This window comes from Neoarius graeffei, chromosome 28 (assembly GCF_027579695.1).
Source record: "Neoarius graeffei isolate fNeoGra1 chromosome 28, fNeoGra1.pri, whole genome shotgun sequence".
Classification (NCBI taxonomy): domain Eukaryota; kingdom Metazoa; phylum Chordata; class Actinopteri; order Siluriformes; family Ariidae; genus Neoarius; species Neoarius graeffei.
The window spans coordinates 48,461,500-48,477,574 of record NC_083596.1 but is presented as its reverse complement, the minus strand read 5'-3'; the positions used below and the strand labels follow the sequence as shown (position 1 = coordinate 48,477,574).

Sequence of the window (16,075 nt, the reverse complement as noted above, 5' to 3'; positions counted from 1 at the left end):
TTAATATATATATAGATACAACCCCGATTCCAAAAAAGTTGGGACAAAGTACAAATTGTCAATAAAAACAGAATGCAATAATTTACAAATCTCAAAAACTGATATTGTATTCACAATAGAACATAGACAACATATCAAATGTCGAAAGTGAGACATTGAAATTTCATGCAAAATATTGGCTCATTTGAAATTTCATGACAGCAACACATCTCAAAAAAGTTGGGACGGGGCAATAAGAGGCTGGAAAAGTTAAAGGTACAAAAAAGGAACAGCTGGAGGACCAAATTGCAACTCATTAGGTCAATTGGCAATAGGTCATTAACATGACTGGGTATAAAAAGAGCATCTTGGAGTGGCAGCGGCTCTCAGAAGTAAAGATGGGAAGAGGATCACCAATCCCCCTAATTCTGCGCCGACAAATAGTGGAGCAATATCAGAAAGGAGTTCGACAGTGTAAAATTGCAAAGAGTTTGAACATATCATCATCTACAGTGCATAATATCATCAAAAGATTCAGAGAATCTGGAAGAATCTCTGTGCGTAAGGGTCAAGGCCGGAAAACCATACTGAGCGCCCGTGATCTTCGGGCCCTTAGACGGCACTGCATCACATACAGGCATGCTTCTGTATTGGAAATCACAAAATGGGCTCAGGAATATTTCCAGAGAACATTATCTGTGAACACAGTTCACCGTGCCATCCGCCGTTGTCAGCTAAAACTGTATAGTTCAAAGAAGAAGCCGTATCTAAACATGATCCAGAAGCGCAGACGTCTTCTCTGGGCCAAGGCTCATTTAAAATGGACTGTGGCAAAGTGGAAAACTGTTCTGTGGTCAGACGAATCAAAATTTGAAGTTCTTTATGGAAATCAGGGACGCCGTGTCATTCGGACTAAAGAGGAAAAGGACGACCCGAGTTATCAGCGCTCAGTTCAGAAGCCTGCATCTCTGATGGTATGGGGTCGCATTAGTGCATGTGGCATGGGCAGCTTACACATCTGGAAAGACACCATCAATGCTGAAAGGCATATCCAGGTTCTAGAGCAACATATGCTCCCATCCAGACGACGTCTCTTTCAGGGAAGACCTTGCATTTTCCAACATGACAATGCCAAACCACATACTGCATCAATTACAGCATCATGGCTGCGTAGAAGAAGGGTCCGGGTACTGAACTGGCCAGCCTGCAGTTCAGATCTTTCACCCATAGAAAACATCTGGCGCATCATAAAACAGAAGATACGACAAAAAAGACCTAAGACAGTTGAGCAACTAGAATCCGACATTAGACAAGAATGGGTTAACATTCCTATCCCTAAACTTGAGCAACTTGTCTCCTCAGTCCCCAGACGTTTACAGACTGTTGTAAAAAGAAAAGGGGATGTCTCACAGTGGTAAACATGGCCTTGTCCCAACTTTTTTGAGATGTGTTGTTGTCATGAAATTTAAAGTCATCTAATTTTTCTCTTTAAATGATACATTTTCTCAATTTAAGCATTTGATATGTCATCTATGTTCTGTTCTGAATAAAATATGGAATTTTGAAACTTCCACATCATTGCATTCCGTTTTTATTTACAATTTGTACTTTGTCCCAACTTTTTCGGAATCGGGGTTGTAGATAAATTAGAAATTTATTCACAAAAAGTTTTAATGTGAAATTCTGTAATAATAGAAACGTAATAATAGAAGTTATTTATAAACCATATGCATTTCCATTTTAAACACAGTATTAGGATATTCTTAAAACAAAAACGACTTCAATATAGAAACAAGCTAAAAATAATACAACTTGATTAACCTTTAAACTAAGTAAAGGCGATTTGTGCAAAAAAAAAAAAAAACCGGTACCAAGATAAATCCTCTAACGGTAATAAAGTTAGAATTGAACAAATATATAGTGGAAATAAAAGTTAGTTTATTTAATAAGCCGTTTTCAGCTAAATAAGCTAACTGAAGGAAAAAGCCATGTTAAATTAAACTTGAACAGGGTAAACAGTACAGATGCAGTACTGTGCAAAGGTCTCAGGCCCTTATTTTTTTTTTCATCCAAACTTTGTTACAGATTTCTATTTTATGACGTCTACATTATCAAGGTAAAAAAAAAATTACAAAAAGTTCCAAACGTTTGGTTTTTTCCAGCACGAAATTAAAATGTTAAAGGAAGAAAAAAAAAACACAACTTTGTAATATGTCTGAGCAGCATATTATATACATAAGAGAGCACTTTTCAGATTAAAAAAGAAAACATAATGATGGCTGCTGGGTTTTGGTGCAAAATGAAGACGCGAGTGTGACAGTCAAAGTGTCCAGAAGAACTGCGGCTGGTTCTGTAAGATGCTCAGGAAAACCTACAGATCATTTCCACATAAAACTGCACTCACTGGACCTGAGACTAAAGCAAAGGGTGGTCTCACACCAAATACTGACTGTTTCATTTATTATGGCTCACTGATGACTGATTAAGCCATTTTTGGTCTACACTTTTGCACAGTATTGTATATTGATCTGGATTGTCAGTAAGTGTGTCAACACTAGTGTGTGTGTGTGTGTAATCAGTCCTCTTATTGGAGAATACAGCTGCAAAGCCAAGTCGACAACTGCAGGTAAGAGAAGCATGTATTTACTTCCACACACAGCACAAACATGAAAAGCAGGGAGGTTTAACACCTGTGCAAGCGGAAACCTCACCCGCCCGCACACGTCTTGACGTCACGCTACCTGCGATGCATTTTTAAATCATTAAGATGTTTTGTCTGTGTTTTAATGCTCGTTTTTCCAACATGTTCAGGCTCCCAGGAATGTGGCTGAGCTTTGAAGCGGAAGAACAACCCCCTTAACTAAAGCCTGGGCCAGACTTGGCTTGAAACTTTGAGCTCCGAAGCTACATGTTAACCCACACACATGGGATTCAGCTTTCCAGAATGCTACCGAGACATTACTTTGTCATTTTTCACAGCATTTGTTTTTAGAGATCATCAGTGACAAGTGGTGGATTGATGAGTTATTCATTAACCATTTAATAATACAGTCGCAATTTCAGGTTCAAAGACCACGGTGTGCTACAGAGACACTTTTGCAATGCAAAATACCTTTAATTTAAATCAAGTTAATGTTTAGCTCAGCATATCTGCTCTGACATATTACTCCCAGAGAAAACGCTCTCCTCCTCCTTCTTCCGGCTGCTCCCATTCGTTCAGGGTCGCCACAGCGGATCTGTTCCGCATATTTGATTTGGTGTAGGTTTTACACCGGATGCCCTTCCTGACACAACCCTCCCCAATTTATCCGGGCTTGGGACCGGCACTAAGCATACACTGGCTTGTGCAACCCCAGTGGCTGGGTATTTGACCTAATCTGAATGTCTTTGGACTGTGGGGGAAAACCAGAGCACCCAGAGGAAACCCACATGGTCACGGGGAGAACGTGCAAACTCCACACAGAAAGGCCCCCATCGGCTGCGAGGTTCAAACCTGGAACCTTCTTGCTGTGAAGTGACCGTGCTAACCACTACACCACTCAAGTTCTCTAAATTTGGGAGGCTTCTTTGGACTGTTTCACAGCAATTTATGACTTGATTGAAGAAGCAGCCTTTATTTGGTCAGACAAGCACAGCAAAATTGCTCCTCTGCATTTAACCCATCTGAAGCAGTGAACACACATGCACACACAAGTCAGCAGTGGGCAGCTCTGCTACAGCACCCGGGGAGCAGTCTGGGGTCAGGTGCCTTGCTCAAAGGCACTTCAGACATCATACAGAGGGAGGGGAAAGTGCTGTTCATTTCACTCAACTCCCCTCACGGTCCCAGGAATCAAATCGGCAACCCTTTGGCCCAAGGCTGCTTCCCTGACCTTCAGGCCATGGCTGCATCCTTGTATGATTGTATGAAGACCGTACATGGCACCAATCCTACTGCACTCACAACAAGCGTAGCATCATTAATTACTGATAAAATAACCTGTAAACAAAAAGCATTTCATGCAGTAAAACTGCAAACTTAATCTCCCTATTCAACCCATGGGTTAAAGCAGCAGCTTTGGGACCCAAAGGTCACGAATTCAAATCTCCGTACCAGCAGGAATGGCTAAAGTGCTCTTGAGCAAGGCACCTAACCCCTGACTGCTCCGGGTGTGTTGTACATCGCTCTGGATAAGAGCGTCTGCTATAAAGAGCTGGTGTTCTTCACTGAATAAGTTAGCTTATTTCAGAAGAAACTGGGTTTGACCCTTTGACACAAAAATTGTGCAATGTTCCAAAAGAGGAAATTACATCACAGCCAAACTTACTTTCTTCTTGCATTGTGCACACAACCATGACTCCACAGTTCAACCACAAGTGGTGTTTTTGTTTAGGTCTCCACCAGTTACGATGCAACAGAAATTGATTGTAGTTAACATCTCAAGCCAAGTCACCACACACTCCAGCACAAAAGAAACAATAATTAGGAGTAAACTTGAGGCATTGACAAATCAAATTCATTAACTAACCCTCTGAGCAAGTCAAAGCTCCGGTGTACTGCACAGGTTTACCGTTTCATTGCCTGGAAATCTAACTAGTCTAAAAAGTGAAAGCTAGCATAAATGTAATAATATACAGTGAGCTAGTTATGTGCACTAATACAGATTAAGACAAATTAGTATACCATCATCTAGCAGATCATATCTGTGCTATAAAGTCAGTAAACCATTGGCCAAAGTTTCAGCTATGAGGCGTGGTGTTCCGATGTTCCGTCAGGGATACAGGTTTAAAAACATGCACACATACAGTGTTGCATTCACACAGAGAGAGTTAAAATGTACAAGTGTCCATGTGTACTGCTATATAAAGCAAAAGAACAAAATACTCCCAAGATCGTATCTACAACCACCAGGACCACCAATGTTCCCGAATGCCTGCTGCAGGTCCGGGACAAGGTCAAAATCATGAATAACTAGCTATGGCCCATTGCGCTGGCTCTCCCATAAGGGTGTGATTAAACCCCATCACAAACCCATCATCATCATCATTTGAGAAGGTTCTCGGGTTTCATCGGTCACGTTTAACCTCGACAACCATCCATCAAAAGAAAAAGGGCAGCATACATCATGGAGACTTTACTCCATACTGGCACCCAGGTGATGGAATTAAATTTCTTCTGGTTGGTTTCAAAAATCAAGACTGAAGTTCAACATGTGCGTTAATTAGCAGTGAATAAAATAAAATAAATGAACAATTTAAGCGGCACAAAAGAAAAAACATCCACGCTAGCTCGTCAGAAGACTGCGAATTTGAATTCCAACAATGCCACAGCTATCCGTGGTTGCAGTTCAAGTGAGCAAAGTTGGCCATGCTCTCTGGATAAGACGTAAGCACCGATTGGCATAGAATCTCTCTCATACCCCTTTTCCACCAAATCAGTCCCAGGGCTGGTTCGGGGCCGGTGCTGGTGCTGGTTCACAACTCGTTCAACTTGTGAGCCAGCTGAGAACCAGTTTGCTTTTCCATAGCTCGCGGTGCTAAGGGAAGCCACGTCATTATGTCACTGTATACGTCAGTTACCTCGCTACATTTGCATAAACCTTGGCACGAATATCAAAGCAAAAACAACATGGAAGCAGCAGCAACAACAACAATAATAATAATAATAATAATAATAATGATGATGAATGACTTCGCGTTTGTACAGCTGCTGCTTCTCGTCGCTTAAAAATGGCGATCTTCCACGGTCTTGTTATTGGTCTTAACAACTCCGCCCCCCCCCGCCCCGCTGACATAAGCGGTTCTTTCCTCTGGCCCAGCAAAGAGTTGGTGCTAGCCTGGAACTGGTTTTTCTGGCCCCAGAGCCAGTTCTTTGTCAGTGGAAACAGAAAACCCGGTTCCAAACTAAGCACTGGCCCTGAACCAGCCCTGGAACTGATTTGGTGGAAAAGAGGCATCAGAGTAACACTAGGCACAAGCGACAATGGCAGGCATCTAGAAGCTTAATGTATGCAGAAAAAGGTTGACGGCACTTTCCTTTGAATGGTTACACTGCCTTTTGATGCAGAGGAAGCACTTGTTCACCTTCATCCTCCCTGGTTGGCGTGATCCGAGTTAGAGTTGGCAGGATTTGGCAAGACCAAATTCAGGAGAAAATGGGGAAATAAACTACTCGATTACTAGACTTGTACTGTTTTTCACTGCAGTACCATCTCCAGAATACAACCTCCACTCTAGCAGGGTGTGAGCTCAGCAGGATTCTTAGACTCCAAAGACTCCATTCAGAAACGTAGACTTTTCACTCACTAGAAGGTTCGTGGTATTGGTAACTTGAGATACAAGAATAAAAGGTCCTTTTGGCTTCAACCAAAAATCATACTGTAGGTCCAAATATTGCAGGACAAACAATCATAGCACTGATATAAAATGATCAAAAGAAAATTGAACAGGTTTATAATTTATACATATAACTTCATTTGATGTTGAGTTACTCATGAACTAAACAGGAAAGTCTGAAACCAGGAGGTTAATATTTTATATTTTCCTGTTCCTGTTTCCAGTTAAGAGTACGCTGTATGCATTCTGGCTGACGCTTCTCACCGGAGCTCCCCCCCTTTTGTTTTTCTGTGTGTTTGTGTAGTTTGAGGTTTGTTTGCCGGTTGTGGCGTAGCTCCGGAACCAGTTTTGGGCGTCGGTTCCCTCCAGGTCTTGGTGCGCCATGGGTGATGCCTGTGCTCCTCGCTATGGACTGCAGGGAGCTTGTTGCTCTTTTAACATAGCGGTTGTCCAGCACTCTGTGGGGCAGTGCTTTTGTGTTGGGCGTGATGTTGCTTGGTGGCGTCACAGCGGCTGTGCAGGCGGTTTGGGACGTACCAGCACCCTGCGTGGTGGTGCTCCTGTGCTCGCTTTGTGGATCTATGGCACTGTGCTCCGAGCAACATTGCCCAGCGGCGTCACGACAGTATGGGACTTATTTTCATGTGCCTTTTGGTGAGACTGTGGTAGCTACACCATTGGAATTACATCCTGACCTTCTTTTGGTAGACTTTTTTCCCCCTCCTCTATAATTGTAAAGCGACCTTGGGTATGAGAAAGGCGCTACATAAATATAACTGATCATCATATGCAGATAAATTAAACTTTGTTCATCCTGTTCAGTAAAAGAGCTTCACTGTAGTTAAAAAAAAAAACCTTTCACAGGAACAGATCTGTTACCGGTGCTCTTGGCTCATCAGCTGCTGTAGGTACACACACTTTTGTCCTTGAAAATGCTTTGGACAATGAAAGCAGGGTACAAACTGTTCCCTATTAGCTCATCTGTAAAACTGGCACTGGAAGCTACCAACCAGCCCTACTCTGTCAAGACTCTTTTATTGAAAATGGTACATCGATACCACTGAAATGCCAAAAGATAACTCTAGAATATTATTACTGTACGTCGTGTAGTCCTTGTACTCAACTTTTACAACATTACCTTTATCTTAATGAACAGATAAGTCAGTTTATACATACTCTGGATATCATTACTGTTCATACCAGTAACAATGTTCTAGCAAAACCTAATCTGAAAGGACATTCCTTCTCCGGTTTAAGACTCAGAAGTTCTGGAGATTGTTGTTCCACGGCATTCTGTGAAAAGTTCAGGAAAACACGGAGGGATTCAGTTTTCAATTCAAAGGGTGGTTAACATAGAGGTGGACGACCTTTTGGATCTAGACACACCCCCTTTTTATCAGTTCCAGTTTACAGAATGTGGACTGCAGAATGAGCAAATATTCAATGCTTCTGAACTCAATTGTGTAAACAGACTGATAGCGGAGTTATTTTGATAGAAATGCCACGGGGGGGGGGGGGGGGGAGGGCTGGAAAATCTCATTCCAAATTAAATTGGCAAACCAGCCCAACATTGATGCATCTTCAGCATTGGAGAAAAGTTGGAAGAAAATGGCGACTGAATCAATACTAATGTTGTGATTCTATAACATTATTATTAGCTTTCATTTATAAACTCACATAAGGAGGCTTGTAATGCACAGATGTTTACACGACAACTTGAATGCTTATGAAGTAAGACAATATAAAGCTGCAGAAAATAAAAACGTCAACATGAAACAAGCTACATATAATTAGCTCCCTTTATTTATTTATTACTTCTAAACATTTGCTTGGTCAGAGCGGAAACGAGAAACGTCTTTGCTGAGCCGCCTGGATGTGGCATTTCCGTGCATTTTTGTCAAGCAAGTGACACCAAGAATTTACTGCACTGGTTATCCGAACACCCACGGCCAGGATCGCTCCAGGTTTTATGGATCCACAGCTGTTCAGGATCTGTTGGTTTATGTTGTTAAAACTACTTCCATGGAACAAGCTATAATTATCATATTAGTAAGATTCAGGTCTGCCGTTGCAACATCAGGTCCAGGCCTGTGTACTTCAGCCATGTTTTTAAAAAAGGAACAAACAATCTTTACTACTAATACACTGTTCAGAGAAATTAGACGTTGTATGTTTCTCTGAAAAAGGGGTGTGGTTAGTAAACCTGTCCGTCTTAATAAAGTAGGCGTGGCACATCATGCTGAAAAGACCAGTACAACAACCACCTTAAAATCGTACAGCAATTCAGATTCAGACTCACTAAGTTGGCTTTTTTTTGCTAACTTAGATTATTCAGACACTTCTGACACGCTTATGCAACAACGTTCCAAAAATTTGTCCCCAGCACAAAACCTCGACTTGCCAAGTCAGTGTTTTTAAGCAGCACATTTCTGCAAGAATCTCTAGAGTTTCTAAGTACAAACTTGAGGCAAGAAGCCCCACATTAGTACAAGGGAAAGATAAAGAAAGGCAGAATGATGACCTGATTTTTTTTTTTTTGTGTGCCAACACACCAGCTGCCTATTTATGATAACACAAACACAGGATCTGAGAAGAGGAGGAGTCACCTGGTTTCCCAAAGAGTAAGCCAAAGAACGACCTGACTGAAATTACCCAGGTATGTACATATATACAGTACATTGCAGTTACTTCATGATATAGACCCTTTTCAGTCACGTGACCTTCGTAAACGCGACCACCATTTTGGACATGTAGCAGACTTCGGCTCGAATTGGTTTGAAGGCGACAAACGGAGAACATACAAGAAAAAGGAGCGAGATGCAGAAAACACCTTCGCTATCCAGTGACGTAGGGCATTTACAGGGCGAGCAGAGGGAGAAATAACAACAGTAACACCACATTAGCAACGCCGTACAGAAATAACGGTTTATGGCACAGACCCTTTCGGTTCTCGCTCATCTAGCTGCTACAATGACTGCTTAGACTGCAACAATAATACCTAACACACATTTAAGTATCCGTCGTAAAGACGTGAAACTCGTCGAGTGACGAGTGTGTTCATTGATAAGCTAACACAATCTAAAAGTAGACATACCATCACACTGCCCTGGCGCTGTGTACAGTTTACCTTCTATGGTTTGTGCACTCACTATTTGCCATTACTTTCTCCAACCCAGTGTTACAGATTACAGGGAACGGCCTGGATTTAAGAGACAAATACATGTTCCTCTTGTTTTGAACACTTAGCCCATGTTTACATTAGACCGTATCAGCGGATCATCAGATTAACGTTTTTAAAACGATTAGTGTGCACACAGCAACACCAATACACGATTCGCGTGCACACAGCAACACCAATACACGGATACGCTCGGCTCCGCAGGCATCCTGCGCTCCAAATCACTCCACCCTGAACAGCGAGTGCCCTCTGGAGGGTGCGCACTCCGGCCCTGTGCAGCTCACACAGCGCGCGAGTGAAGTTCACGAGCCACGATTCGGGACTGAGCCGCTGTGTGTGTGATCCCAGCGCAGATCACTCACCACTCGCAAGTGGAAGGATGGCAAGCCTAAAGACAATCTTTTTTTTTTTTTGTTACATAGTCAAGAGAGGTGTCGGATCACCGGATCCAGTGTAAATAGCTGCCGGAGCCAACGCCCGAGGTTCCGGAGCGCGCTCCGGCTTGCTCCCCCTCAAATTAAGCGCTGTTTGTAGGACACTGCCTCTGATCTGTCCTACAGTCTACCAACAGCAAAGGAACACAACGCTAGCTAATGTCGTTAGCTAATAGCTACTACAGAAGAACAAAGAGGTTACAATGGGTTATTTTAACCCACTTGGTTACACACTCGCCGCCACAGAATGTTAACAGCAATGTAATGCCTTTTCTGGCTAATTTTATTCGTCTTACCTCCAACAAAGTGGTCACTACACAAGCGCTGGTATGCCGAGGGCTGCCAATCTGTTTATGGCCGCTATCCATCTTCTCCGTCGGGATCCGATAAAATGATAACCCTTGCCTTGTGTGTTGATGGTTACTACATCCAGGTGCACAACAATATAGTAGCATGATGGAAGTCTTGCTGAAAATAAACACTTTCTTTGCTGCCGTTCCTCAATGCTGGCTGTGGTAAACTACTGGTAGTACATGTCCAAAATGGCGGCCGCGTTTGTCGTGACGTCACGTGAAAAGGGTCCATAGCCAAGTTAATCGGTGTGTATCCGTTAAAGGCAAGTCTGAGGCAGACTGAAAGTATGTGAGAAATTTTCGACTAGTTTTATGATGCAACCTTAAAAACCATTACTGCCATTATCACATGTTAACATGAACCTCTGAGTGACCCAGTAAGATTGCAAACAAAGGTGTGATAAGAAATTTGTGATAAATGTACTGGTTATAAACGTAAATTCCCAAAGAGCTGAATGATGGAAATTCACTAGTTAAGCCTCAGGTGTGCTTGAGGCTAACAGTGCTTTAACACTTCATTCAATCCTCATCTTCGAAATTAGTTTTGTGAGATCTGAAACGACAGGTGTGAAGACAGAAGCTTGAGGTCTTGCTGTAAAAATTAAGACATAAGAATTAAAGGGGAAATTTGCATCTGTTATGTTGAATTCAACTCCAAAAACTCTTAATTCAGTCCTCTGACTTGAACAAAGAAAAACACCCCCTCAACTTGGAATTCCTACTTGTGATCAACTCCAAATTTAAAAAGGTGACAACAAATGGACATGGCTGCAAAAAAAAAAAGTAAGCAAAAGCAGCAGCTTACCTTTAAAAGGCGTTACACTGTATATGCTGTCTAAGTATTAGCTTTAGCACCATCAACATACAAACATTCACATGTTAAACCTACAACATTGACTGTACAGTTCACCATTTTGACATGGTTGTTTACAAAAGATGAACGCATAGCTCAAACCCTCCGTAGATGAAAATAAAGTGGTTTCGTTTTCCATTTCCAAGGTATGTGGAACGGTACTGTTAGCCACTACATTTAAAGCACAGGTGCAGTTTACTTCAAATAAATGCAATCTGATTTTTTGCTTGTTTGAAATGATGAAAATGGTCCAAATAAGGAAAACGTTGTTGTTTCGGCTACACACAACCTTCTCATGTCAAACTTCGAGCAGTTTCTCCACCCAAATCTCCCACTTTCGGTCAAGAATTCATTTCAGAAAAATCAGATCTTTTGCGAATTTTCTATCGAAACGGAAGCTTATTTCGTTTTCCCCTCAGTTTCTTCTCAATTTACTGAACTATTTATCAGCCACGAAGAAACTAATTTTTCAGAGATGCAAAGCATGACACCACTGTGGATGGAGTCTAAATTTACAAGTTCAACTGTGCAAAATTGTTGTCGTAGCGGAAATTCAGACAAGTTCCAACGTTGGAGTTTGGGCGTCATCGAATACATGCACTGACGCTGGAGTGCCGCTAATGGGACATTTAAATATGTCATCATCTTCAAAAGTACAAAGCTATGAATCAGTAATTGAAAATATATAAAACAGCCAAGGACTGGAATGACGAGGTAAATGGACAAGAAAACTGGAACTGCTGGAACAACGAGTGACTGGACAGTACACTCTGGGGAGATTTGGTAATATCTGTCTAGCACAAATAGTGTGTACACACACACACACACACACACACACACACCGTGTTTGCGAGGACCAAAAAGGTCCTCACAATGGTAGAATAGTGTCAAATGTTCTCAAAAACCACCACCACCCCATCCTCATAAAAAAAAATAAAAAAAAGTCAGTGGTTTTACAGCTTTTATTTGAAAAACTAAAATAGGCTAAAAGGTTGCGTAGTAGGCATGGAATTAATTCGCCACAGTAATCACCGTGTCAGTGGAAGGTCCTCACAAAGACAAACACGAGTCTGTGTGTGTAGGTCATTGCCACGCTTTCCCTGCAGACACAGCAGATGGAACGATGAAAAAAAAAAAAAAAGTACTATGCGAATCTCTCTTCAACCCTTAGCACACAAGCAAGATAACCACACTTTCCATGCCCTCTATCACACAGCGTTTAAACATGGAATGCGTCACTGCTGATACGTTCCTCAAATCGATACATCTTTCAACAGGACTGAGATTACTTTTCCGCCTTCCATTTCATATACTGTACATGAAACTGATAACTGTGTATCTGGAATCTTGCTACACTTATGAGGACCTGCCATCTTACAAAGGGCTTCCCCCCCCCTCCTCTTTCAGAAAGTCCCCACAGCATCACCTTTATTTTACTGTATCCGTGTTTTTAATAAGGTTTCGTTTCACAGACTGTCTCCTGCTTGAAAGCAGGGTTGTGTTTTGGGAGATTTTGTTACCACATTGTTGGAGTGAATGTAAGACCTCACAGGTTTTGTAATTCAACCCTGCCTGTGTGGGACTGTGTAAATATCTCAGCTGGTATTGCTGGAATTGTGGGGACCTTCCGAGTCCTTTGTGCTCACCGTCACAATTTGATGAAATCTGATGGGGCTCTAATTTTCTAGCTGTCGCAATATTAACACGAGAATTCGGGCAATCTTGGTGGCGGTGGGGGGCAAACTTGTAGCATTTCTTACATTTTCACAACCTAGCCACGTTAAAACCTGTTGAACTGGTGTCTAAATGTTCTGATAACATTCTCTGTTTGCTGTGAGGTATAGCAGTAAACACAGTGTACACACGAGTGCACGCGCACACAAATATCATTTAAACAGGAAAGCATGCAAAACATTTAGGGTGTGAGTGACAAACCATGTTAGTCAGCTCTTTTGACCACAAACCACCCTGCAGGTCCTGCGTGCGTGTTGTCGAACGCATTCAAATAAAATGCAGTTTTTATCTACCTGTACTTCAAACACACACACACACACACACACACACACACTTTACCATCATACAGTATACTACACCTAAACCTGATTGTTATGCTAACCTCAGTAACCAAAAAGGAAAACACTTCAGCTCTTTTAGGTTTTTTTTTTAATGAAATAAAGGTGTAGTTTTTTAGTTTAAAAAAAAAAAAAAAAAAAAGCAGTTTTCCTTGCAGGTCCTCACAAGGTCAAAACTTCACATCTTCCTACTATTGTGGGGAAATTTGGTCCCCCGGTAAGATCTAACATGTCCACACCCACACACATGGCGTCTTTCTGCTTTGGGTGTTTTTTTTTTTTTTATGCTGGTGAGATCTGGGACAACAGGGCCTGCGGTAAAATCTAAAATATCTGTAACAAGGCCACATTCAAAACATACACACACACACAGCGTTTCACGAGGCGTGACCTTGTGTAGGTCAGCTTCACTTTCTCAATCTTAACGCCTCAAAATGAGCCAACATACACCACACTACACACTGATCATGTGTTGTATCATCGTAAGAGTCTGAACTCTTCCCTGTACCGTACAATGGTGTACAACGGTGTATATAAAATGACATGCTTGAACTGGATTAGCGAGGTGGGTGTGTGCAGCGTGTGGTGCTGCACAGGTCGAACTTAACACCAAAAGCCTAAAGCATTCAGGATTAAAAGCGTTTAGTAGATATATGTGATTTGGGCGAGACTGGTTGACGAGCAAAACCTTTGACGAGTGCAAGTTTCTGAGAATTTGTTGAGTCCCAAGGGTTCGTCCGAGTTAATTGATAGTGAAGGTGGTATATTTGAGTGCTAGCCAAGTTGATGACTAGCTTCTCTTACAAGTTTCTTGATTTTTTTTTTTTAAGTGCAAGTCAAACGATATTGAAACAAGAGCAAGATTCTTGGAATTTGGTTGATAAGGACAAGCTATGTAGACTTTGACCAAAGATCATTAGCTCATTAAACTTACCCGAGTGATAGTTTCTTTTCTGAGAATCTCACGAGTACTGATTTGTTGGAAGTGCTAGTTTCTTTAACAGCTAGATTATGCTAGACTCCATAATGAATCCCAGTTTCTTAGACTTTCATTTTTCTTAGCGTCTCTGAATCAGATTCCTGCCAGATCTGTCCACGAGTGCTGATTTTTAGCCAGTGGGCCAGTTTCCTTGACTTTGATCACCACAATTTCTTCTCTGAACTTGCTAGTTTTGTGAACTTTCGTGTGAAACTTTGGTGAAGAGATTACAAGCAGCCAGAAAAAAAGTCATTTGTTTGAGGTGGTAGAATGTGAAAATGCCTCCAAACGCCTTACCTTGCAGCTGTTTGAAACGGCCCTCCAGGATGTTGGAATACTGCACCTGGTTGACGAAGGCAGCGGGAGAGAGACACGGCTCCCTCTCCATCCGCCCGCACTCCATCTCTCTCTCTATATATATATTCAGATATTTTCTCCCCCTTCCTTTTACCCTTACAGTCACTCAAACACTAGCTTGCTCCTGTTATGAATAACCAAACCAGACGCCGAAGGTTCAGGGCATGCTAGGACTCTGCTAGTTGAAAAGTTTTTTTTTTTTTAAACAAACTTTCTACGTTCCCCCCCCAAAAAAAAACAGCCCCGAAGCCAAAACAGGTGAGGAAATTCAGAGCACGTCTATCCAGGTGCACAAGTCCAGTTTTACAGCAGGCTGTGCGCAGGTTCGCTCAAGCAACACGTCCACAGGAAGCATGCGTTTCATCGGAGCGCGAAACGCCGTGCCATGCCGTCTCTGAAAACACTCTACTCTTCTCCAATTTCCTTTCTTCACCGTAAAACCCGGAGGACAAAAAAAGACAAAGAACGAACAGACTGTTCCTCTGATTCCACCTCTTTCCTCCTGTACGGACCTGGCCACTCTGTTCTCTCCTCTTCAGAACGCAAAGCTTCTGCCTTCCCTCCAAAACGAGTGTGCCTCGGTGTATGTTTTACAGGAACACACACACCTTGTTTGAGCTCACCACAGTGGGCTGCATAAGTAAACAAAGCCTTCTGCTCTTGCCTTCTTTCTGAGAACTCCCTCTCTCTCAGCCTTGAATTTGCATAAGGTGTGTGTGTGTGGGGGGGTGGGTGGAGTAAAAGAGAGAGAGAGAGAGAGAGAGAGAGAGAGAGAGGGGAGGGTGTGGATGTGTGGGTTAAACCATCTCGAAAGGTGTAGGAGGGGAACAGGAGCCAGATTAGTCCACTGGACTGGCATGGAGAGATGGAGATCCAAGAGAAACAGAGCGAGTGTGTGTGTGTGTGTGTGTGTGTGTGTGTGTGTGTGTGTGTGCGCGCGCGAGCGATCTGGAAAGAGGTTTCCCCCCCCCTCCATGTCTGGTGTGTGGAACAGAAACAAGTCGTTAAGACAGGAAGTACTTGAGAAAGACAAGAGATGAAACTCTCTTCCTGTGTGTGTGTGTGTGTTACCCATCAGTAGAAGAAATAGCACCCAAAGACAATCAACCATCTCAATGGAAGAGAGATAAAGATACTGAGCTCTGTGTGTGTCCGTATTTGACTTTGCAGGGGTGTGAGAAATCAAACAATCACACTGGACTCACAACTCCCACACACACACACACACTCGTTGGTTCAATCTTCTAAAATATACAAGAATTAATATATCTTAAACCAGTGACCCTGAAAACCTAACACTCAAGTTCAAAGCCGTTCCTGTGGGATTCGGACCGGCCCGCCGGCTCCCATCAGCATTCCACTTACCTCGGAAGTGGGAGTTCGGAAGATCATCGATGTTCTGACGGATTTCACAGGTGAACGTCTGAATGCTGGCGTTCACTGCTGATCGTGTTGAGTCCACGTCGCTTGCTGACCGGACCTCCCGACCATCCAGAGCTCCCAATTCGGAATTCCAAATTGAAGTAGTGTTTTCATTGTTTTTTTTCTACTCGGA

General features: G+C 42.4%; 1 protein-coding gene across 2 annotated transcripts in view; it reads right to left on the bottom strand.

The window, feature by feature from the left end:
- Window positions 1-15,211, bottom strand: part of sptbn2 (spectrin, beta, non-erythrocytic 2) — a 72,313-nt gene extending 57,102 nt beyond the window's left edge. For both annotated transcript variants that reach the window (XM_060912411.1, XM_060912412.1), the window contains exon 1: window positions 14,461-15,211. In XM_060912411.1, the coding sequence (XP_060768394.1) occupies window positions 14,461-14,566 (106 nt within the window). In that variant the 5' untranslated portion in view covers window positions 14,567-15,211. The remainder of the gene's footprint in view (window positions 1-14,460) is intronic.
- Between the last annotated feature and the right edge of the window lie 864 nt (window positions 15,212-16,075).